General features: G+C 38.6%; 1 protein-coding gene across 1 annotated transcript in view; it reads left to right on the top strand.

Moving 5' to 3' along the window:
* dchs1b (dachsous cadherin-related 1b) overlaps positions 1-25,821 on the top strand; it is a 162,017-nt gene that overhangs the window by 106,230 nt on the left and 29,966 nt on the right. The window contains exons 4-10 of the mRNA XM_015341936.2: positions 16,088-16,276; positions 19,051-19,282; positions 19,509-19,745; positions 20,614-21,654; positions 22,216-22,403; positions 22,544-22,640; positions 23,268-23,425. Coding sequence (XP_015197422.1) covers positions 16,088-16,276; positions 19,051-19,282; positions 19,509-19,745; positions 20,614-21,654; positions 22,216-22,403; positions 22,544-22,640; positions 23,268-23,425 — 2,142 coding nt within the window. The remainder of the gene's footprint in view (positions 1-16,087; positions 16,277-19,050; positions 19,283-19,508; positions 19,746-20,613; positions 21,655-22,215; positions 22,404-22,543; positions 22,641-23,267; positions 23,426-25,821) is intronic.

The following is a 25,821-nucleotide window of genomic DNA, read 5'->3' as shown; positions in this document are numbered from 1 at the left end:
AAAAGACGAAAAAGATGTCTTGCCAATCATGAACACAGGCAAAGTCCTTTAAATTTAATGTCTACTGCTTGGTGAATATCAAACAAGCATGATATTCTCCTGGAGAAGGCCAGCATGTGATACAATTAGCATGCTGTATGACTACATTTAACATTTTGATCAAATATTTGCCAGAACTTGAAGTCATTTCTTAAGATGTTTAGTCTGTGCTGAGCAGTCATACATGTGGTATTCAATTCTCTTAGATGGTCCTGTTTCTTAATAATGCAAATAATGAGCCTACGTGGACTTGTTGAAAGATTATAGTAGTTCTTTGCCAGCAAATATTCAAAGTCTGTGTTTGTGGGGAAAACGTGGTTTCTACCTGTGGATATAAGCATGTCAAGGTACTGTAGATTATTACGATAAGGGATCTCCCAGTTTAATGGATTGTGAAGAGGGAAATAAACCCTTGAACTTGTGTTTACACTGAAGTCTAAGGCCTAAAGTCTACGTTTATATTCAAGGAGTTCTACATGTAAATTGTCTTGCCTGTAATTGGTACAATTATTTTTTTTCCCCCCAACATTATACATTTTTCGACAACTATACAATGTCAGCAACCTGGCCTGTATTTGTTTGGACAACAATTAGTATTTAGTATTTAAATTTATGTAGATGTGGAATGAACCATGAAAAAAAAGGCATTGTTATTATTGAGAGTCTCTGGGTTGACCCCTCACCCCAGTGTAAGGCTAGTTAACAGGATCTTTTTTTTAAATGTGCGCCTCACTTCACCTCCCTCATTGCAAAGAGCTTCTCAAGTGGCTTTTAGCAGACCTTAATTACAGTGTGCAGTGAAGAGTAAAACAGTTATAAATATTTAGCAGTTTGCAAAGTAGGAATGATTTGATTTCCAATCAAGCTAACAGTCAGTCACCTGATGGTAATGTAGCTATGAGGTGTTGCCTTTGAAATAACTGAAGATGGGGCTCCCGTTAACCAGCTGTACACAGGGAGATTTTCCAAAGACATCTCAAATACAGTACATACTTCTGTCCATCATTTTTCTCTTGTCTTGTTAATTCTGATAGATCTGTGTTTTGTAGTGCAAAAAGTACACATTTAAGTCCAGCTTTAAGTATGTTTAATATAAATTCCTAATGTAATGGAGTAGGTTCTACAAAACATCATATTGGTTGCTTTTGTATGGCTTGCCTAAAGTTGTGATGAACTTTCAGTTCAATTTAAAGTGTTTGTTTAATGACAAACCTTGATGTATTCATCTTCAAACCATGCTGTTTTTAAAAAAGCTGTTGAAACCATTTAAGAATAAATCATATAAACAGTGCTTGATTGTTGAATGTCACAGTAAAACATAGTCACTGTCAGAAGTCTTTAAGTTCTAGTGCCATTATAAATAGATTTTTCTCTCTCGGGTTAGCTGGAATGCCATTATGAATAAATTAAACATTGCTAGAAGCAGCTACTCAGCTACCAAATACTTATTGTAATAACATTTTATAACCATGGGGGATGAATACACTTTGAATTAAGGAAACGAAAAATGTCAAAGATCTGTTACCTGATAGCCCTTACCTTGGAGGCTCCTTCAACAGGAGATGTCTTCCTCACTTGAGCCAAGAAGTCCACCAGAAATATTTGACTACAGCTATGTTGTGAAGGGTACGGCATACTACAAAAATCCTAGCTGCCATCTGGGTAGTCATCCTGAAGCACACCCTCTGACTAGTTTAGGCAGAGAAACCTCATTTTTAGAACAAAGTTCAGTCAGTCGCATTCCTAGTGGATATGGATTATAAATGTCTTTGGTCTTGGAGCGACCAAAATGTCTGGTTCCTTAACTGAAGTAAACAGCGTATACCAAGGAAAGTGCAGTATCAGCCTGCTTCTGGCAGTCAGCTGTGAAAGATAAATGTTGAAGTTAATAATTTATTCCACATGTGAGATTTTAAAGCCATATAATAACAAATAATTTTACAGCAGCACATAGAAATTGCTTATCTGGATAAAATACAATTTTATTTTTTAAATTCCTTCATATTATCTGTACACTAATCCATTTGTTAAATAGAATGATTGCCCTTACATGTCCCATCACCCTACTATTTATTTTCCATTCTGTTTTTTCATGGACTCAACTGGTGAAATTGGAGTTAATGACGATGGTTTTCAAGCAGCAGCTTGTCTTTTAAACAGTTTTTCTTTTGTTTTTGTTAACCAATGAAAAATCTACTCTAGAAGGTTCTTTCAAAGCTTGTGGGAAATAGTTTGCTGTGGTGAAGCAGAAAGTTATTGCATGACCCCTTTGAGCCATTTTGGTGTCTAAAAACTGAGTTCACGTCCAGCTCGGTTTACAAGTGAAGCGAGTTTACAGGTCATTCTCAGGACCCTTTCCCTGAAGGTCTAGATTACAAATTGTACTTTACATGGAAATGTGGCATTAAAAAAAAAACAGAACTGCAAGGTGCATACCTACAAAACCATGATGAAGCTCACCTCTAGGGATCATTAATTGCAAACTGGTTGTGATCATTTGTAAAGGAAATAGACTGAGGAAGGAATGTTGCCTTTCAGGGTGGCTGCCTTGTGTCTTGATTTGTTTTAATAACATTTGCAGTAAAGAATACTGTATAATTATTAGAATAATTATGTAGAATTTTTAAGATTCCATTGTAAATGCGCATGCTGAAAACCTTTATTAGTAAAGTAATTTGAATGACGTGCAAGGATTTAACCTGCTTGCAGATCTGTATTATGACATTCCTAACCCTCAGATGCACGTCTTCTGCCCCAGATTTTTGTGTGCCCTTGTTTCTGTCTTTCTTTGCCCCTTTTCATCTATGTCGTTTCTTTCCACCCTCCCTCTTCCCCTCTCGCTGCTCCCTATTTCTCTCTCCTAAAATGGTTTGATGTTTTAATCGCATCCAGCTGCGGGAGCCAGATGAAAGACAGAAACTTGCAAGGGAGGCCTGAGACAGAAAGAAGGAAAAACCGATCCCTTGGACCCGTCTACAATTCCTACCCTTGTGCAATTATGACACTCTTTGCCCTATTTGCTAAGACATTCTTCCTTTTTTCAAGTCGTTATAATTATACAGTACTTTGCACTTCTTTTCCATGCTTTAGTCTGTTGGGAGTCCTAGATATTGGGCAATTGATGGTCATTTGAGCAAGTGTGTCACTCAACACGTTTTGTGTCCTGATTCAATTGGAAGAACCAGTTCTTTTCATTCAGTGTTGGGTTGCTGAGAATAATTGTGGTATTGTGGCAAGTGGTTCAAGCAACATGCCTGAATCAGGAAAAGGTACAATATGTCAGCATTATCAGGCAGAATTGCATTGTGAAAGCAAACGCATACATTTCAAGAAACAGGGTTAGAGATTAGATGTTTGATGTGGTTTGAAAACTAGATGATATATTAAAATAGATTTAACTAAGATCTTGGTTTAAAAGGTTTAATATGTATTTATATTGTGATACAGTAACAGTTTTAAACTGATGTGAGTTAGAACTATTACACTTGACAGTTCCAGTCTGGATCTCAAACCCTGAAAGAGCCTAGGATTGGCTTTCAACTAACTCATCAAGTTCTGTTTGGCAGGTTCTGGAAGCTTCTTTTTGTTTCGGTTTGGTTAATTTGCCTTTTAGAATGAAGCACACTCATTTGTGGCTTTGCAGAAATTTGTCATGTATGGCATATGTATTAAAGTGTAGCTCTTCGCTTAGGAGGACAGCCTACTTCTCCTTAATTCTGGTATTGGGAAGCACACACAATTATTCATTTAAGTTTTTTGTAAGATTATACAGAAAAGGCCAGATGACTAAAACAACTGTCATGTGAAGAGCTGATTTCCTATTCTGTTTCTGTTAATGTTCCTACTGTGGGTTTGGTAACAAGCTTTGTTTGGTTAAGAAGGGATTTGTTTCTATCTAAAAAGAATAAAGTGGTGAAGAAGGCTAATGCTTTTTGAAAGATCAAAGTATAACACCATCAAATTACTTTATTAAATCAGTTGTGGTCTACTTTGATTGCACCCCACAGTTCTTGCCTTTTGTTGAACTACAGTATGTGCAAAATGCAAAAAATAAAATAAAATGATACTGAATGAAGCTTATCAACTCCAAAAATCTGTTTAGTTGGAATTTAGTTTTTTTTTCTTCTAAGGTAACAGCAAGATGTTTTTTTGGGAAGAAAATGTTGTGCTGAATATAGGACGAGTATATACTTGTAATAAGTCTGACAGGAATTGTACAGTATAGTGAAGTAATTTAATGGCTGGACATTATCCATGAAGAAAATTTGGAACTGGATGGTCAATTTGCAATCGCTGGAATCATTTCCACTTTGATCACGAATCATCCATTTTGCAGAATGATGTCTGGTTATGGGACCTAGCAAAACCTTGCTGCCCAGCTAAAAAGGCTTGAGAAATAGCAATGAATTATGAAGTACAGAGCAGACAGGAAACCTAACAGAGAACAATTATACTTTGGACCCATGTGCAGGGAATGGATGAGTCTCAGGGGGACAGTTACCCTCATTTTTGGTCTTTTTAACTTTCACCATTTCTGGAGTTAAGCCATTTTTCACAAGGAAAGACTTAAACATGCTACCTGTACGTGCTGGAAAAGGTATCTGCCGCCGAGCATTCAGCAGTGTAGTATGGCTTAAGGAGCAAGGAGTTTTTGGTCTGTTTTCTCCTAAAACCAGCAAAGTTACAAAAAATTACAGTATACAGATTACAGTAAATACTTGATGATAATTTGTCCAGTGCAAGAATAGCTACAGTACAACATCATCAGGTATCAGGAAATGAAAAGTTCATATCAATTATGTGTAAAATATTATAAATACTGAGATATGAATTGAGTGTTCAACAGGAAAAGTAAAAGAAGCATTGAGAACAGGATTGATTCTTTAAATAAAACCTTTCAGTAAAGCTTCAATGAAAATGATTTTTTCCCACTCTGATGTATGTTTTTGTTGGTCAGAGTGACACAGGAATCTGTTCTAGAATAAAAAAGCTTTGGTGAATTGAAAAATGGTTTGTAGCAATGGCACCTACCCTTCCTCAGCGTAATGAGTTCAGTGAGCCCCCCAACCCGCAACACCCTCTGGGGCCCCGCCAGAGCCCTGCTGTTTTTTCGATCTGTGCCCGTGAGGAGTTCTCAAGGATGTTCCCTTGTGGAAGCTGCCGTGTGATTCAGACAGACAAGTCCTTCTGAAGCGATGTGCTGGTCTGGCTTTCTCATCCCGCTTCTCCCCATGAGAACTGAGGCTGCTAGAGCAGCTGGGATCTCATTTGTGTGTCTTATCGCTGAGCGAAGCACAAAAAAGGAACCTTTCTCTCTTTCATCTCCACACAGAGAAGGGGCCAAGGGTTTTTGCCACGAGACAGATCTGTTTGTGCTAGTGATCTGCATTCAGAACCAAATTATACTTGAAATATCCCCGGAAAAAAAATACTAGATGCTTTTCAAAAAAGTACCAATGAGTGTGAAATTCTGCGATACAAAGTTTTGTCCATCAAAAAGTTGTTCAGGTATAAAGAGGCTGAATTAATACATTTCCATAGTGCTCACAACAGGACATGTATGTTTAGAATGTAAAAACTTATATCTGCAGGATGCACTCTGCTTGTTCTACTGAAAAGCCAAAAGTAAGCAGCGCTGCAATCGCTACTGCTTTTACTGGGTCATTCCCCGGCCTGGAATAAGCACAGCAGCATGGTCAGTGTTTTTGTGAGTATCAGAAGAGCTTCTTTGCAGTATATTAAAACTGTAGCTAGGATATTGGAGAAGTATACAAGTTCAGATTCACTCACTCTGTTGCTTTTGCTTTTTATTTTCTTTTGGGTACTTGCTGCCGATCATCTATAGCTGCAAACCTTGAAATCCCTTGAAATTAGATAAAGGCAATTCATTTACAATGAATTTATACAAGCAGGTGTTTTGGCATTCTATAGCATCATGATGCAGTGCTTTCAGAAAACTGCTAAATGATTATGATGTAATAGAAAAAGTATCATCAGGTATTGCAGTGTTAATGTCTTAAAATCATGTGGAGGTTTAGACTGTTATCGGATCTTAGTCTATATTAACAGTCCTAACCAACTCTAGTGGCTAAACACTGCATTGAAAATGGTCGCTGTCATATACATTTCTTTTACCTTATCATACTCTGTAATATTTGTAATGCTTGGATTATTTTGCCCAAATTGCTTAACTCTATGTACAGCATCAGTTCTTTTAGCATTGCTCCTGAATATATTAGATCTCTAAGCTGAGATAAGGTTGCACTCTAAAATCCACATCAAGGACAAGTGGTTTACAGCAGTTACAAAGATGATCGCTGTGTAGAAAGCCCTGGTTCTGCTGTGAGCTGCTGTGAGCTTAAGCTGTGTGTTGCCAGTCAGAACCAGCCAGTCATTTCTCCTGTTGGAGTCGAAGTAAGCCCTCCATCCAGCCTCACTCTTCACAGTGAACAATATAGTCTTTGTGTAACCCTTCTGGAGAAGGAGGTATGTTCTGTCCAATGTCCACATTAAGCCGTACTCTAATACAATTCCAAATCACTTCCCGTAGAATACTCATACATACTGTATGCACTTTTTTCACACTTCTATTGAGGCACAAAAACATTGTGAAATGTGCATCTGTTACAACAAGATTCCATTGAATCCTGAATGAACAATACATTTGTATTGGGCAAAACACAGAATTGTAGGTGCATCCTCAACTTGAGTACACTGGGAAATCATTAACTGATTTTGAACTCTTCTGCTTCTTATGTTTCTGCTTTGGAATGTTTCTTTTTCAAAACCTTTTTATTTTCTCCCCAACATCTTTCCTGTTTTTTTTTTATTATTTTGTCTGTCGCAGCCCTGTGCTTATATGTGGTCATTTTTGTATATTGATGCCAACGTTCTAAGTTTATCCAGCATCAGAGACTAAGCTGTCCACGAGTGATTTTTTTCCCAATTGTACATTATTTGAGGGAAAGGGGTATTACAAATTTGAAAAGTCATCCCCATTATACAACAGAGAAACACAGTTATTAGTGACTGTATTAAGCTAAGCTGTTGATCTTATTTAGCAGAACCCACAGCTCATTTATACATTCTTTGCAACCAATGTAGCGTACAGTAGGTCATAGTGTAGAGCATCTATACAGCTGTTGCAGTTGTTGAGTGTGAGTGGGATAGTATATACCCATGCTAATTCATGTCCTACCATGTGAACACACACTTGCACACCTCACTTCTGCAAGCCTGTTTTATTTGGCAGAAAAAAAAACTTGTTTTTGGTGGTTCCCCTCAGGCATTTGGAGATGCGTTTATTTTACTTAGCATTGCGATAAAACACAACCTGAAGAATACCCTCTATTTTCAGGGTCTTTGGGTTTCAACAAGTCGTTCAGATCTTCATCCTGAATTGATGCTCCTGGATTTCTAAAGATGTTTCTGATTTTTCTTTCTGTCTTAATGATTGGACAATTGTATATTATTTCTAAATGGATACAGGTATGAGAGGCAGCTCATGCATTTTATCCAAACACCTTGAAAGCCACATTTCTGATCACATCATCAGCGAGAGACATCTTGTGTAAAGATGATGCTCTTTCTTCCATTTTCAAAATCTTTCCCATCATTATTGTGGAGGGATTGTAGCAACGTGTCTTCAGGGCACTCAATAAATGTATTGTTGAAGTAAAATGTGACCTTGATCTCTTCAAATTTCTCAAGCTTGTTTTAGAAGGGGGCCCAACTGCACTGGACAGAATAGCTCCCATCAAGCCACACTCTTGTCTGGGATGTGCAGATTAAAGTCTAGCAGGAGAACAGCTGCCTGCTGACCTTGAAAAATATTTTTTTTCCACCAAGAGAAAAAAAAGTAGAAAAATAGAATTACAGTTAAAAAAGAAACAAGACTACAAAGAGTGACTCTATCACCTTAGGAGAATATTTCATTCAGGAGCAATTGAGAGCCTGTTTCTCTCAGGAAGTGAAGGAGACCATAAGAAGATTATAATCCTGTCCCGCCAGCTTTCTGGAACCCAAGATCTTACAGGAAAGAACAATTATTCATTTATTTATTTTTTTCTCCTGTAATGCCCTTAAATAAAGCAAAGGAGCTCCTTTGAAATATCAGTTTCTTTTTAGACATCTTCTCTTTTTTACACCGGGTCATAAAATACATTGCATCGTCTTAACCTCTCAAGTTCTGCTGTAGTGCTTCAGGGCACGGTTCTAGAGTTTATATCCAAAACATCTTGACATTACTCGTAGACATTCAGCTGGAAATGATGCTGTATAATTGCTCTAAATAAAGGCTCTTTAATTTTGTACTACTCACTTTCAAGAAAGTATTTTAAGATCATTTTAAATTGCCAGTTTCAGCAACAGTGAAAATAACCCTTAATTTCTCCAGTTTCATTAAAAAGACACTGTATCGGTTTTTGTGTTGTACTGTACTGTACCTTGTCTGTTTTTTCTTGCCTTTTAACAAGTATTCAAGAAAGGTAACCCATTGCAAAATGGTTTACACCTTGAGGTACCCTTCAGGCAAAAAGCTACCCAGTTTAGTTCAGCTGACATTTTCCACAATATCCCTGTGAAAAAAATCGGAAGGGAAATTAATTTTACATTTAGGAGATTATATAATATAAACTGTTTTTTTGTCACTAGACTATTATTGTTATTATAGTATCACCTGTGTATTAAGCCAGCAACAGCCCTGTGTTACTGAGCAATAACTGTGGACAACCAGCATGAGAGAAAAACCCAAAGAAAGTTTATATTGTACCATAGAGATCAAAGATGCTTCATCCCATTCTGGTTGCCACTATTACAATTTCTTATATTCTAGTGCAGGGTGTTTCAGTTCTTGTAGAAGTGAAAATGAGCTAGAAATTGTAGTTAGTAGAGCAGAGACCACCAAACTGTTAAGTAATTCAAACTCGGGTTTGAGTTGGAATAGATACATGGGTTAAAGGTCAATGAATTAACCTTATGTGTTATTTGAGCGCATTGAGTAAACAAGCTTGAAATTCTTCAGCAGGAATTGGTTAGGAAATTATACTTTTTAGTGACATGGGGTGATTTTTTTAGTGTAGCTGTACTGGAGCTCACACAAATCCAACTGAGTCATTGATGCTAAAGACTGAATATTGTTATCACATCACTGGTGGTGGTGGAGGGGAGTCCCCATTACCTGTAAAGCGCTTTGAGTGGAGTGTCCAGAAAAGCGCTATATAAGTGTAAGCAATTATTATTATTATTATTATTATTATTATTATTAATGCATGTAGGTATGGTGAATTCTTGTGGTTATTGTGTTGAAGAATTGCTCTGCATGAACTGCTCAGGCAGTTAATGGACAAAGAGTTACAATCACAAAGGTTGTCCATATCACTTTTATAGACCATTTATTTTTTCTGTAGCACTGTCTCATTTTGGGTTTGGTGAGGTTACTGATCATTTAGAGAAAATGACCTTGGTGTTTGCTAGGTAGTTATTACACAGAGAACAGCCATTTTCCTGTACGTCTGATGTGTCATTTTTGAGCAGGATGGCAGATCTGTACAAGGATTGCGCATTGCCTTATTTTCAAGGTCTATGGTCTGAGGTCTGGCTTTTTGTGCCAACTCAAAAATGATAAACGCTTTCATGCAACGTTGATCACTTTCCAGTGAAAATTCTGCAGTCAGCTGTTTTATCTGGGAGGTTTTTAGGCATCTTCAGGGAACTGAAAACTGCCTTGCAGCACACTGCATCTACAGAGGTTAAATAAGGCCTGCTTTGGCAGAAAAAAAAGAATATCCTTGGCATTGTTAAAAAAGTCTAGAATTCAATAGTTTGTTGTTTAATAACGGTTTTACGGAACCATGAAAACAGTCAGTGACAAAATGGAAATACATTAAACTTTTGTTTTTCTTTTTATGCTCACAGATATCAAAAGCATATCATTTCAAATAATATGCTGCCATGTTTAATATATGGAAGATATATTTCTTAAGCATTTGATGTATATTTTTGTGTTGAAGCCAAGTACAAAGTAATGTTTTTTTTCCTAGACCTTTTCATTTTTTTCATCACTAGCATGAAATGTGTTCTCATGCCTTCTTTGGAATAATTCTGCTTCTTTCCAACATCATTAATAGCCACTTATACAGCAGTATGGCCATGCAGCAATCTAAAGACGAGGTAGAATTGGCACAGTAGAACAGTGTCAGGAGCCGATCATATTTCATACAGTGTCAGGAGAGCTGGTATCATATTTGGTACAGTACTGTACAAAAATTAGGATAGAAACTTAGAAGAATAGCTGTCACTTATGAATGTTACCTGCTCTGATAATACCCACATACAGTACATTCCATATCTGCAAAGAGACCACTTCATATTCTTAAATGTCAAAGCAAAACAACAGTAAAATAGGTGAGACAATACTGAGTGATCATGCTCATAAAAGGTCCCTTATACAGTATATTTTGTGTGTAGATTAGAAAGTCTTAAACTTCACTTTGTAATCAGTCCACTGAGCTTCCTTAATTTGTCTTGTTCTAGGTGCCATTATTGTAGCTTTTGTCCAGCTCACTCCTGTTATTTTCCCATGTATCATTATTCCTAACTCAGTCCGTTCATATTCACCCTATAGCCAAATCCCATCTTTTTGTTTCTGCATTATGCTCTGTCAAAGTCTGTCCTCGAACCTGAGCACCTCTGCAGTACATCACAGCCTGAACTTAAATTGTAAAGAACAATACCACTGTAAATCAAAAATCAACCAGTGACACTTCTCCTAGCACATTTGTTCTTAAATGTGTTTCTTGACACTTTTCCTCTCCTGTATACTGTAGGTTAGCATGAAAAGGAAGAAAGAAAGAAAATAAAGATTTCCTTTCTAAAGGAATAAACCCCTTATTTTCAATTACCATTTTTTATCATTCCCAGGTGTTAGGTTGTTTCTGGTACATTTTTAGGTTTCATATCATAAATATTTAATATATCCATTGTCCAAGTGCCAAGGTTTTATGAAAGGCCTGTGCCCAGAAAAATAAACTATTCATGCCTTTTTTGTGACTGAAATGGAAAGTGATGTGGATTTGGGTTTGTATTGAAAGGGCTTACTTTCAGGGCTTCTACAGCCTGAAACGCAACACGATAGGAAATGTTTCCCTCAGAGTATGATTCTGATGCTGGTTTTTCACTCATTGAAATTTTTAATGGAAAAATGACTATATCTGTGAACCAGGTCATTGCTCCGCACTACGCTGACCTTTGTTCTATCTTTCTATCTCATCTTAATCTTAAGTTAGGAAAAATGTATAATCAGAACTAGACATACTGTAGTACTGTAGGTCGATAAACCCTTCAACCCTAAAATTGGTACTGCAATATTTTTTAACTTTTTCTAGTCAGGAAAGGCTACATTTGCCTGTTATTTCTAACTGTTTGCATTGTCTATTGTAACGTGTTATTTGACAGTGTACTTCAATCTCCGATTTCATATTTACAGCTTGTAAAGAATACAGGATACAGTCATTGTCTTCTGTACTTGAGTAGCTGTTAGGATTTTTTTTCTTTATCACCAAGCTTCTAGCTTTGGTACTTTTCTGACAGCAGGGATGCCACCTTGTAGTCTAAACTCATCAAATCTCATAAGCTCAGCAAAGCTGGGCCTGGACAGTACTAGTATGGGAAAGCTCTACACAAAGCAGGATTGCTGCTCAAGTGGCTAAATTCGCATCTTGGCTTGTACAGTCTAGCCTACCGAACGTTTCCCTTTAATACAACTGGTTAAGCAATTTCTCTCTTCTATACCTGGACTTTTCTGTAGTGGGGTTGCTGGTGCATAATGGTTACTATTGCATCACCCAAATGAGTGCTTTAGTTCAATGGTGGATGAAGTGGGTGCCGTTCTATCTTCTAACCCCATCTTCTTATGGGGAAGTTACCGAGTAGTCCTTTTCACACTAAGTACATGTATTCTGGATTCTGGGCTTCTAACATCTGGAAAAATGTGGGTGGCAGGTCTTCTGTTTGTAAAGCTCCTTGTCTATAAAATTATCTCCCAATTTTTATCAGCGATGGATTAAAAATTGTATCCCTTTTATATTCAACTCTGCCTTTATTGAACTTGGCTTTTTAACATTAAATGCCTTAAGATCGTCTGCTGGTAAAAATCTCTACATAAATTTGTCTTCTGTTGTAAGCTTTCACCCATTAAATCAGTGCCTCCTGGTTTTAATTTCTTAATTGATGTAGTCATTTGTTTAATGTATAGGCATTCCTTCCTATAAAACCTTTAGGTCTGTGGCTGCGCAGTCAGCCTTCATTAAATTGTTATTGGTACATTTTTGTCAGTTTTAGATGTTTACATAAAATCTATAGATTTTCTACATTATTGTTCAAGGTAACTGTCATTTTATTCCTTATGCTTTGTTTTAGGTAATGCAAACTGCAAAATGACCTGTTATTCCAGGCCTTAAAATTTAAATTTTTAGCTCAAGTGCTGAGTTTCCACCTTTGCATCCATCCCTTTGCTTAATATTATTTTATTTGGCTGATGGTTTTATCTAAAGCTGCTTACATTTGTACCCATTTACACAGCAGGCCATTTTACTGGAGCAATATGAGTGAAAAACCTTGCTCTAGGTTACAACAGCAGCATCCCACCGGATAATTGGACTTGCAGCTTTCCAGCTGAAGGTCCAGAGTTATAACCATTAATCCACATTGCTGTCACTTCTAAATTTAATTTTCCTGAACCACCTAAGTGGAACTAATGGAAATCTAGAATTGTCCTGTTTTCCTGACACGTTCTTGGAATGTGTAAAGAAGATTAATTAAAGTGATGAGGATCTTCAGACACTGAGCTCTGTTATCATAGAATTTGTTGCCAAAAAAAGGAAAGTCAGCATTTCATTTACCCCGTCTTGGCAGAGAGCATTGCCCTGTTTTATGGGTAAACCACAGGCTTCAGTGTCCAATACTGTCATCCCTGAAGATCAGTAGCTACTCTATGAACCCGCCTTGACTTCAGCTGTGAAAATGACACTGTTTGCTTGCCAAATCTCTCCTTTCAGACCTTAGACTATCTGCCATCTGATATATGAAACTGTAAATCAGTCTCATGCAGAAACCACACTGTTCACAAAAGATTCCCATTCTAAAAATAATTGCTAGTAGAATCTTTTTTATGAATCCCTTTCCATTTGTTTTTTTCTTTTTCATGTGCTGTGATATTGTTAGTTTTCTGAAAGCATGTGTCCTTCTTGTGTAACCTACAGTACTTTATTGTATATTGACTATTGGTGACATTTTTCAGATTATTCCAGCTGTGACTGAGTCTGCATGACAGACATGCGCATTATGGTAGTGGTGCTCAAACACGGGGCTCAGAGATTTCTGTGGCTTCTCAGAGTTTCTCCTGCGGGGCCCCAGAAACAAAATGAAGCATTTTGTTGCAGTCTTGTTATGTGTAAACTATATTCATATACAGTGGGTCTGTTCTGACAGTGATTGCAGTTGATCTGTTAACAGTTCTGCCAAATATTTTAAAAGCTGTGTCTTTATTTATCTTAATTAAATATTTCAATGTAATTTTGAGCCTAAAAGGGCCAGCTTGTTTCTTTATTGAAAGAGATGTCTTGAAAAGGGATCGCCCAGTCAGAACCTGTGGTTATGTTTATGGGGGTGTCCTAGTGTGGGTGGCACCTTCAATGCAGAAGAGCTTTTCTGAAGCTTGGTTTTCCAGAGAAATGTCTTCAAATACACAAGAATTAACTCAACCACCCCTCCTCCCCACTTCCCAATGGCCGGGGCCAACGCTTGCAAGCAATTAATTTGCCTTGTATCTAGAGGCCTGGTCTGATTGGTTTATTTGACTTCTCCCACTTGGGAGCAGCGGTAATTGAGTTCACTTGTTGGCTGACGTCTGTGGAGCTGGGGAGCCCTGGCTGCTACATGTTGCAGCCCTTCAGCCCCACCACAGGAGAGCAGCTCTGGCTCCAGCAATACATCATGCATGCCTTTCCTTAGGCGTGCTTTACTTTACTGTACTGTACTGTATAACCCCGCTTCGCTGCCCGGCGCAGACTGGTGTCGCTATGAGTAGTCTCCCCCTGGCAGCAGTCCCACCACTTTACAAGCGGCTTGCTCTGTGAAAGCCATCCAAAGCCTGTCTACCCTTCGCAAAAAAAGCATCTGCCTGCCAGAGGGCCAGATGGTTCTGCGTGTTGGCAATGTTTCACAGACAAACAAGAATTGCTTTTCAAATGGATTCAGCAAGGGATACTCACTTTGGAGGGAATTGCTTATAGCACTCGTGTCTGTACTTCCAGTCTCCCCAAACTAAGGGAGGTGAGACATTGAAACGATTTATTGTAACTACTGATTTTGAGAGACAGTTCACGTTTCACGTGTAGAACGTGTATTTCATATTGTATAAATTAATGGATATTGGAGCATGTTCTAGAGCTCTTGCCTCTAATTTGATGTTCATGTAATTTGGTTTAAAATCTGTGTAAACTGCTTTAAAGTTATCCAACTTCAGACCCCAGTGCTCTCAAATGAGCTACTGTATAAGCCAGACTTGACCTCTACTGTTTAACTTCCTACACTGCAACAGCGCTCATCATTATTGAGAATGGGATTCTCCATTAAATACAGTACAGTATGTGCTTCCATTGCCCTGTTCCCTTAACAACCCTGTGCATGTGCCCAGATTCTCTCAAGATCAATCTGGAAACACATTATCCAACCTGTCAATGAAATCTGCTGTGGGGGACAGTGACATTTCATTTTAAACACAGACATAGTAATGTTATAGTACACAAGGGAAATCATAACCATTTCAATTGCAGGAGAATACCATAAATAGTGTTCCATGGAACCAGGAAGGAGTAGTCACTAATAATAATTATACAGTTTATTTTCTGTATCGAAGCTAATTTCTCAAAACTTGGTATTTCCCGTACATTCTGTTTGCAGAATACTAACCCATAACTCAAAGGATAAATCAAGCCTTGGTTGCTCTAAGGTTTCTTCCTACTTTAGTCTTAGGGAGTTTTTCCTTGCCACTGTTGCCTTAGGCTTGCTCACTGGGGCTTCAGGCCCGGAAATCTGTAAAGCTGCTTTGTGACCATGTCCATTGTAAAAAGCGCTATACAAATAAAACTGAATTGAATTAAAATCCAGAAATCTAAGAAACCATGCAAATACTAGACTTGAGTTGAATACCCACAGACATCACAGCCAGACAGACATAAAAGGTTTTCTGACCGAGCAGAACCAAATTGAAAACTTCACTTTCATGGCCATGAGAAATACTCCACTCTTTTGTATTGAAATAAATGTTATTTCAGTAACAGCTAATGTCCTGGACAGTCCATACTGCCTTAATGATTCTTTATGTTATAACAAATTCAGGTGGTACCAACCCATAGGTCAGTTGCATAAATCGTTTGCCCCATTCCTAAAGAATTAAAGCAGTTCCATAGGTAATAATAATAAATGGCACAATATTTTTTTTCTAAATGGGCCTGACTCAGATGATAGCACATCAAATACAAGGGTAGTTATACAGTAAAGCTGTCTATTAATTAATCCGCATATTGTGCAAATGATAACAGAACCCAACTTGTCTGACCAGTGAGGAAAGGAATCTTTCACGTTTCCACGGTTCATTTACAGTATATGTCCTAATCATGTACAAAACTGTTTAGTTAAATGAGTATGCTAAATTTGCTTGCGTATTTAGAAAAACCTTGCAACGATTGCACGGGATATTCTAGGCATAAATTATTTTTAATTCGTAGTGAAATGCTTCATATAATGGCTCTTGCAGCTATAGCAATTATTTCATGCAATGGTGATGAGGCATTCCTTAAAAATTGCATTGAGTGTGTAATGAGTACCTCTCTGAATAACTTAAAAGCATAACCTAAACTGAGTTGTGCAAGCCATTTTGCTTCTCAGGTTAAATAAAACACTTCTGTAATGTTCTGTTTTTTTTCTGCAGTAGGGGAATGAAGGAGGAGGTATGAACCTCTTTGTTTTCTTACATTCTTCTGCTCAGGTAACCGCAACGGATGCAGACGGTGGCTCTTTTGGCACCATCTCCTATTCCATTGGCTCTGGCCTGGGCAGCGTCACACCCACACAGTTTACCATCGGGAAAGAGACTGGCCAGATCTGCACCAAAGTGGCACTGGACAGAGACCTGGGCACCACCAGCTACGATTTCACTGTCACCGCAGTCGATGGGGTGAGTTCAAGAGAAGCTAGAGAGAAAATGAAGTTTCTTTGTACTAAATGTGTGCTAACATTTTTTTTTCTCTACACTTGAAAAGTTCTGAGAATACAAACTGTCTAGCGATATGCATCATTGTACTGAATTACTGAATGCTGTTGAAGAATTAAGCACCAGAAGTCTTTGAATCAGGTTAAATACTTATAAGATGATGTGTATTGCATACGATCCATGAAGAAAAGTATAATACTTCATTTTACAAAGTTATTAACAGGGCTTACAGGCAGTTAGTTTCATACTGAGTTGAGAGGATACTTTCAGGCATCAAAACATTATTTAGGTATAGTTTTTAGAGCAGAATGTTTCCATGTTTTTAATACTAGGGACTGGCTGGTTGGCTGCCTTCCTAAGCATCCTAAACCAAGGACTATTTGGCAGTTTTAAGATCAATACTGTTTTTCATTTAACCTTTTAACTATAAGACCTATATGTACTGTACGTATTATACATGAAATGAAAGCTTACAAACTGCATGTCCATAAAAATGTGGAACAGCCTGAAATTCACCCTGCTTAGTAGAGACTATGACATGAATCCCAATAGCACGCAAGGCTCCCATGCAGTATTGGATCATAACACACAGACTTGTGCTTTTCCAGCCAGATAACAGCTTTATTTTCTGAAAATGTTTGAAACTGACCAGCTTACAGTATAGACCCGATACTCTCTGTGTTGTATGTTGTATGTGAGTCATGTAGTTACTGACATATGTCTTTATAAAAAACAGATGGACAGGCACCAAAGTAATTACATATATATATACTGTACAGTATATATCCATCTGTTATTGGAAAGACTCTTGAGACCTGGTAAGGGTAATGATAACCCAGATGCTCTCCCGGAAACGTAGAGCACAAGGTGGGAACTACACCAAACTTCACAGGACACCAGATGAGTCTATTATAGGGCACTCGCACTCACCCAGCAGCACCCACCAAAAATTCACTTAGTTTGGTTCGGACATGAGTCGAAAATACAAACTCCACGCAGAAGACTCTCCAAGAGTTAGAGAGGCGGCACTCCCACGCTACTGACACATTCCTCAAAGAAAAGGTAAACAGATGCTATTCTCTTTACTTGCCACATACTGTATTGTACAATACATGCAAACCGAAGGAAATTACATACCCGGAAACAATATATACTGTACATTCAAAATGATTAAAATCAGTTTCATTTCTTATGCTTGCATGAAGTTATGATGATATTTGTAATAACATCTAGTAGCTAGTATCTAAAATGTCACCAGTCCAATAACACCATAAAACATAGCTTACAAATATTCTAATGCCGAACAGTCTTTCAGTTTACCTTAACCAGTATAGATTAAGAAAATATTGTGCTTAAAGGTTTGTGGTAAGCAAAGGAGTGAAGCAATAGAAACTTTAACCTAAGTCGACTCTTCCATAATGAGTCACAAGCCTCCATCTGTAGACTCGATGTCCAGTGTCCTGCATGTTGCGTGCAGAACTGAGTCTTTCAGACTGTCTTTCTGATATGCATGTTCCCTTGTGGAGTGGTGCTGATGGAGCTCAAAGTGATTACTGTTTGGGAGTTCATGAAATTCCACACTTCTTTTATCAATATATCTACAGTATAACTAGATATAACTTGTCTGACAATTTCTTATTTTGTTTTCAATGAAACCTCAAATGGGCTGGCATTAAGGCCACCATGAATCAGGCATTGAGAAACAGTGTTCTGGAGGGTCCGGTTAAAAGCAGCCTTACAAAAGGAAGCTTTTCTCATTACAAGAAATAAAAAAGCCAATTGAATCTCTCTGGCAGAGATTTGTGCTGTAATATCATTGTATATTATGCCAAAACACATTTTACTAAAGGGTAAATAATTTGCTAAAAATGAATGGAAATTGTTGCAGTTATGTTAAAGTAATCATAGGAGAAACCTCAAAGAATGCCAGGCAGTAATAAGCCCACGCTCCCTCACCCGTCTTTTCTTTCCCTTTACAAATTGCCCTCAGGGTCTTTGGTACATTTTCCGCATTAAAAGCCAATGAAACAAACACTACCGGATGTACAGTGACAACCAGTGCAGCCTGCATCAGTCATGACAACTGCTCCTAAAGTGCTCTCTGGGGAATATACAGTATGTCTAGAAACTGTGTGCTGACAAGAAGAGTACGTGTTATTGTGGATTCTTTTCTGTATGGCTGGGGATGTTTTTAATTAATTTTACCTGCTATAGATGTAATAAACCAGTTAATTATTAGGTTGCACTTGCTATTTGTAAGATCCACTGTAATTTTTCTAGAAGGCACAGAGGCCATATAAGATGCGATTTTATACATCTATACTTTTGAAGAGTTGTTTAGGTCAGACTGGGGTTAATAAAATGTACAGTAACTTTCTGCACTGTTATGGAAGCCTACCCCAAGACAAACATGGAGCAATTTTAATTTTATAACATTTTCAGTGAACCGCAAGTGGGTCAGCCAACTGTATGTATGATTTGCATTTGTTTCAGACTGTGACTCTTTGTTAAGAAAAACACACCATAGTTCTTAAATTTATAGTAATTACTGTTTATTGTCACTGTTTTGGCATTTATTCCGCTGTTCTTGCATTTTAAATCTAGTAATTGGAAGTCACTTAAATATCCATCCAGTATTGATAACTATTTCCTTGGTTAAGAGGAATTGTGTTTCTCTAAAACTTGAATATGCTTCTCTCTTTTAAGCAAAAGGAATAAGGATCATTTTGTCTCTGTAGGGTGGTCTTAACTCAATGGCCTACGTGAAGGTATTCCTGGTTGACATTAATGACAACAGACCAACCTTCTACCCAGTCCACTATGCAGTCAGCTTGAGCACGCAGAGTGCCCCTGGTACTTCTGTTGTCAGGGTAACGGCCTACGACCATGACGAAGGGGAGAATGGCCGAGTGACGTACCGTACAGTTCCAGGGGGCAGCTCACAATACTTCACGCTCAACAAAGACACAGGTTTGTGGGACCTAATGCAAAATCTTTGGTGTTTGTAGTCCCTTAGATTTATTTTGCACGCTGTCAGTTTAATAATGTACTTCAACACATTATTATGGAAAAGAACAACACAGGGGAAAAAAAAAACAGCTTTAATTTCCAGAATTATAATTCTTAAAAAAAAACCTAACAATATTCAACATATGTCCAACAACGTTACAAGGAGTCTGTCTGTGTCCCTCTGCAGGTGTGATCTCGCTGTCTCGCTCTCTTCATGGGAAGGCCAACTCTGTGATCCAGATGGTCATCACTGCACAGGATGGTGGGGGGCTTATGGCTCCTGTTAATGCCAGGGTCAATATCAGTGTGGTTGCTGGCTCAGTGGCGCCCCCTGTGTTTGAACAGGCACACTACTTCTTTACTGTCTCTGAGGATGTGCTGCGGGGGACTCAGGTGGGAGTGGTGCGAGCTATGAGCAGAAATGGTACGTGTGCAAGTCTGAGTCTATATCCAGGTTCCATATATGCTGATAGAAAATGGCACTATCAAAGTCTTCACATTGTTAGACTACATATTCAGTTTTCTTTTTCCTTTATACACGTTTTATGTACAACAATTCCCCCATTATGTAATGCATTTTAACTATATTGGTATAAATCGAGTCAAAAATATTTTAGAAGCGCAAATGCAGTAAAAATAACATTTTAAAACCAGATTGGAAAAAAATGACTGAAACTGAGGAAAAGTCACTGTCAGAATGAAAGTTTTTCTTTTCAGCCAGCACATAGATAATTCTGTGATGGAATGTGCTGACAGACTTGATATACTATGTTTCCAATATGTTTTTATCTACACCAGATGTACAAACTTTCTTTGGAGGCACTTTGTATGTACCGTATACACCTCATTTAGAAGTATGTTTTAGATATTGTTTGGATTATAAATATTTTCCATTTTCATTTTTGGATGTAGAAATACTCTATAGTTTTTTAGAAAAACATACCTTTATTAAAAAAAGGCCATTCTGAGGATAAGACTTAAAGTTTATTTATTTTTATTTTTTATTTTAAACATTTTCTAGTCTTCCCTTCATGAAACTAACAATGATGGCTGTAGTGAGTGACATCATGTTGTTTGTAAATACTGTGTCTTTCTTTTTTCTTTTGACTAGGTGATTCAGTCCTAGTAGCAATATTTTCTTAAGTTATTGATAAGGTTGTGCAAGTCCAACAGAATAAATCAGCAAAAATCATGCAGACTATCAAGTTTGATATCAAAAAGCTAAAACAGCATGTGTTCCTTATTTTGCTTCTCAGTTCATGGTCTTGGCTTTTCTTACTTCTTTCCTTCAGGGGAGTCCAAAGACGTCTTCTACACAATCTCCTCTGGCGATCCAGATGGCTACTTCACAGTGGACTCCGAAACGGGGGCCCTGCGCACCAGCCTTCCTCTCGACCATGAGGCCCGTCCTTCGCTGGAGCTGGAGGTGCAGGCTCGCAGTGGCATGCCCCCGGCCTTTGGGCAGACACGGGTTCGCATCACCATCGCGGATGTCAACGACAACGCTCCCTCTTTCCTGCCTTCGTCCTCGGAGTCCCTGCTCCTGCCTGAGGCCACCAAAATGGGCACAGTGGTCTACAGGGTGCGCGCTGAAGACCGCGACTCGGGTCCCAATGGGCAGCTGAGCTTTGACCTGGCTTCCACCGGGGGGCAGCGTACCTTTGGCATCGAGCGCAGTAGTGGGGAGATCCGGCTGATCGGAAGCCTGTCCTACGAAACGACTCCGCGCTACGACCTACAAGTGACGGCCAAGGACAGTGGGGTTCCCCAACTCAGTGCGACCTTCACCCTGGTGGTGCACGTGCAAGCTGAGAACAACCAGGGCCCAGTTTTCGACACCCTCACCTACCGCGTTGAGCTGAAGGAGGGAACCCCGCTCAACACACGCTTCCTCCAGGTGCGAGCGCTGAACCAGGAAGCCGCCAGCAGCCCCACTGGGAGCACAGCAAGCTCCAGTCCTCTGGCTTACCACCTTCGCCCGGATGGGGACGCGGCAGGTTTCGGCATTGCTTCCGACTCCGGCTGGCTGTTTGTGAAGAGTGCCCTGGATAGAGAAGCCAAGGATCTATACCTGCTGACTGTCCTAGCCACCTCGGGAAGTGGTCAGCTGAAGAAAACGGGCAGCGCCACTGTCCGAGTGTCGGTAACAGACGAGAATGACAACTCCCCCAGACTTGCACAGGAGCGGGCTTTCCTGGCAGTACGAGAGAATTTGCCAGAAGGTACTGGTTTTGGAAGAGTGTCGGCAACTGATCGGGATGCAGGGCTTAACAGCCGCCTTACTTTCCGACTCCTACACCCTGACCGGAACTTCCAGATAAACTCCCAAACTGGTAAGCTTAATATGTTAATCATTTTCCCTTCTACACTTTTTTTTTAGTAATGTGAATGTGCTATTCAGATGGCCAAGCTTTGGTTCTTAGCAGGGGCAAGACACAGTTGTTAAACTAAATGCTTAGTCTCTGGAGTCCCAGGCAAGCATCAGAAGTCACTGCTGTGTGGTAAGCAGTACATTCCCAAGATGACCATCAAGACATAAGAGGTTGAAAGTCAAACATCTGATGAAATTCAGTAAAACTGATTCTGTGCTGAACTGCTCAAGATTTCTGGCAGCAAGATTGCTTGGCAGCAAGGCCATACCTCCAGATGAAACTGAACAGCTTAGCAACAAGCTCTGCCTAGAAAATACTTGGATTCTTCCTCAGATTTCTGTTATCCTTATAGCCTGGAAAGCTTTGTTTTTCATCAGCTACAATGTGAGAGCATAGCCGGTGGTCTTGACATGAATCTTCTGTATGCGTCACTGTTGTGTTTAGTTTTTTTAAAAGCCATCTAATGTAAACATGCATGGCCAGCTTTGCTGACAGCTCCCTTCTCCCTTCCCCTCCCTGCAGGAGAGATCAGCACACGGACCGCTCTGAACCGGGAGCACCAGTCAAGTTACCAGCTGGTGGTGGTGGTACAGGATGGTGGCACGCCCCCTCGGAGCGCCACGGGCACTGCACACATCACGGTGCTGGACGAGAATGACAATGCCCCCTCCTTTACACATGCAAAGCCCGGGAGGGACCTTCTCATGCAGGTAGGAGGAAGCCTGGAGCTGCATTGTCAATGGGTATGTTCTTGCTATGGGCCAGGCTTGCAGCAGCAGTCTAGGTCAAGCTCACGTAGAGCTGGAGATTATCTTTTCTACAGGGGTTAAAGTCTCTGTTTCCCTCACAGGTGCAGGAAGGCAAGCCGTCTGGCACTTTGATAGGAACGGTGCAGGCTAAGGATCCTGATGAAGGAGAAAATGGGACCATCTACTACTCTCTGTCAGGTAAGAGAAAACACACAGTGAAGAGGTATATGGTCCCAGGGTACCACTGTAAAAAATCTTTGCATTTGAAGATCTTAGGTCTTCATTTATTCAAGTATCCTCATATGTTTTATTTCTATTTTGAAAAAAAGCTTTGGAAGATTTTCAAATGACTGATCATGTCTAGCTTAGAAGAGGCAGCTTCTCTTGTGAGCTAACATTTAAAATGATACAACTTTGCCCAGTCTTGACTCATCAGGCCCCACATCTTGCTAGTGTTTCAAAAGATATTCCAAAGGTTGGGAAGAGAATTATCTGCTTATTTCTACAACACTCAAAATCACACTTCAAAATGTTAACTTGAGTGATTTACATGTAAAATCTGAAAAATAGGGAGACATATTACGATATTTTAATTTTCAACGGGTTGCAGCACTTATGCATTCAAAGGAGCAGAGTGAGTAATCTGAAACTTCAAGGCTTACTTTTTTTAACTACAGTATGTTTCCATTAACATTTTGTTGTGGATGCTTAAAAGGTAAAAGTGGTTATTTTTACAGGCTATTTGCTTTTTAAAATAAAACATTAACATCCATTTTGTATTTGATCTGTTTCTAAATGCTTTTTGCTGTGTACTGATCTTTCCAGGCCCTAGGGCGGAACGATTTTCTTTGAACCCAAATACAGGAGAGTTGAGGTCATCTTCTCCCTTGAGTCGTACTGAGAGAGCAGAGTATTCTTTCACTGTGACAGCCACAGACCGTGGCCAGCCAGCTCAGAGCACCTCCACCACTCTAATCATACAGGTGAGCCACACCTTCAGGGAGGTCACAACCACAGTACGGCCAGACAGCGCTGTTTGTGGGGCTGTGTAGAAAGGGGGATGGGATGCCGGCAAGGAAACGTATCTTCTTCATTCACAAAACAGAGGATATACAGAAAATGAGCAAAGCAAGATTGAGTCTTTTTCATAAAGTATTTTTGCATTAAAATATTTCTGAACAGTTCTGTAATTAACAGATATCTTTAAATGTGCTGTCAAATGTGTTTAGAAATCCACGGACTCAACAGACGTCATTATACCTACCAATCAAGACAATATTCTTTTTTTCCTTTCTTTGGTCTCCAATGCAAAAACAGGTTCCTGCTTTTTTGTGTTTATTTGTTCATGTTGGTTATCATAGAATTCAAATGTACAGCTGTTCCCCGTAAACTTTGTTAACTTTTAGTCTTGCACAAGTAGTTTTGTGTACAATGAAAAAATAACTTGTTGTTGGTTCACATTTGGATTAGCTGACCGCACATTTGAATGTCTGCCCGTGAAAAGGAAACAAAATAAGATCCAGCCGATATTTCCTGTTTCAGATGGGGGTTTATTTGCTTGTATAAGTCTTGTAACCTAAACTCAAGGTGTGAAACCAAATGCACTCTGGGGCTTGCTGGTGTACGTTTTCGGGCTGAGCAGGACTTGGAAACCAGAGCTCAGCATCAGAATGATATCTGAGCATTGGGGACCCTGGTCAGAGGCACCAGTAAAACGTCACCTGTAAGAAACCACGTTTGCAGTGTAGTTTAATACAACCTCTAGGATGTCATTTCGGTCACTGGGGTGATTTGAAGTGCAAGATCCTCCATCCCTAGTTTTGAAAGATTTCTAAAAAAAAAAATCAGTTCAAAACTGGAAAATGTAAATTTGAATCAAGTAATTGCAGCAGGGTCCTGATTGTGTGCAGCTGTAGACTTCGCAAATCAAGGTCAGAGCTTGTGACACTAACATTTTTAATATGGTAACCCTCTTTTGAACAGACAGTAAAATAAGAAGTTACATAAAATGTTTGATTAAGATGAATTAAGGTAATGAATTAATACCAGACATAAAGTCCGATGCCTCATTCTTCTACCTTAGAAATACCTGCATGTACAGTACCCGCAAAATACAATAACTAGTAGTGTGTAGTGTTCTTTTATTATGAGGTTTTTAATGCTAACTGTATGTCTAATGACAAAGGCTGAAACTGAACTGTGGCCTTTCAAAACTTTTAAACGTAGACTGTATCCAATTCAATCAATTTTACTACCAATTTTACTACCAAAAGCAATGTTTCATGGTTTTAAAAATAACCTCAGATGACTTTTTCCATATCAGTTGAAAAAGTTGAATAGTTTTCAGCATTATTCAATTTGTAGTTAGTTTAGAAGTGTGTTTTTAAGAATGGGCCCCTAGCTAAATTTAGATTTTAGAACTTTACTTTTATCCCTTATTATTATTTTTCCTGGCAAAAACAAACATAACTGATTTATAATAGCAGTCATATTCTTTTTTCCTACAAAGTGGGGATTACAATCAATCTGTCTTTATTTTCTGCATTTCAATGTACTTTCTTAACTGTCATAACTATTTAATTCTAAAAGTTTATTCATGCTATGCATAGTTAGAAAATAATTTATATACCCCTTGATTTTGATTGATCTAAATTTTGAACACATAATGCAATTAGGGTTCTTCATTTTTGTGGTTCATTTTTAATCATCTAACATGACACTGAACTTAACAAAAGCCAGGCATTCCCATTTCTAGTCCTCAGACTCCATAATTCCGGTTTTCTGTATGTTTGTTCTTTAGTTGTAAGCATTCTTTTACCTGGAAGAAGTGTTAAATTAATAAAATGAAGGTTTAACCAGAAAAGTTTAACCCTTCTCCTCAGCCATCAGCTGTTAAGAATTAAAATAAAAACATAAAATGTGCTGAATTTGGTTCCCATCGAAGCCACTAAGTGATTTGCTTCATAAACCATCATTACAGGGCAAATATTGCTGATCGCTGATCCCAGAACCAATTTTACTAACAGTGCAATACTGCAGTGTCATAATTGAGTACATCTCTTCATGTTTTGGGATAATATTGGGTTAAGTTATTAACATTTAAAAGGAGAAACCTAGATAACCATTCAGTTGAAACTGATATTTATGTTAGTAGTGTACAATAGTCACAAGTATTATACCTAAACTAATTATTATAAATAATAATTACGCTTAACTCAGTGACCACTGATGAAACAGCATAATCACCATAGTATCTTGGCATCTTGTAAAATTATTTCATATTTCAAATAAATATTTTGATCTGAGATTACATACATAATTCAATTACTATCTTAATTTTTGTGTAAACAATTAGGGCTTATATATGATATGAATAATA

Source organism: Lepisosteus oculatus, chromosome 5 (genome assembly GCF_040954835.1).
Source record: "Lepisosteus oculatus isolate fLepOcu1 chromosome 5, fLepOcu1.hap2, whole genome shotgun sequence".
Taxonomy (NCBI): domain Eukaryota; kingdom Metazoa; phylum Chordata; class Actinopteri; order Semionotiformes; family Lepisosteidae; genus Lepisosteus; species Lepisosteus oculatus.
Note: the sequence above shows the minus strand (reverse complement) of the source record. Positions and strands in the feature narration are given on the sequence as shown.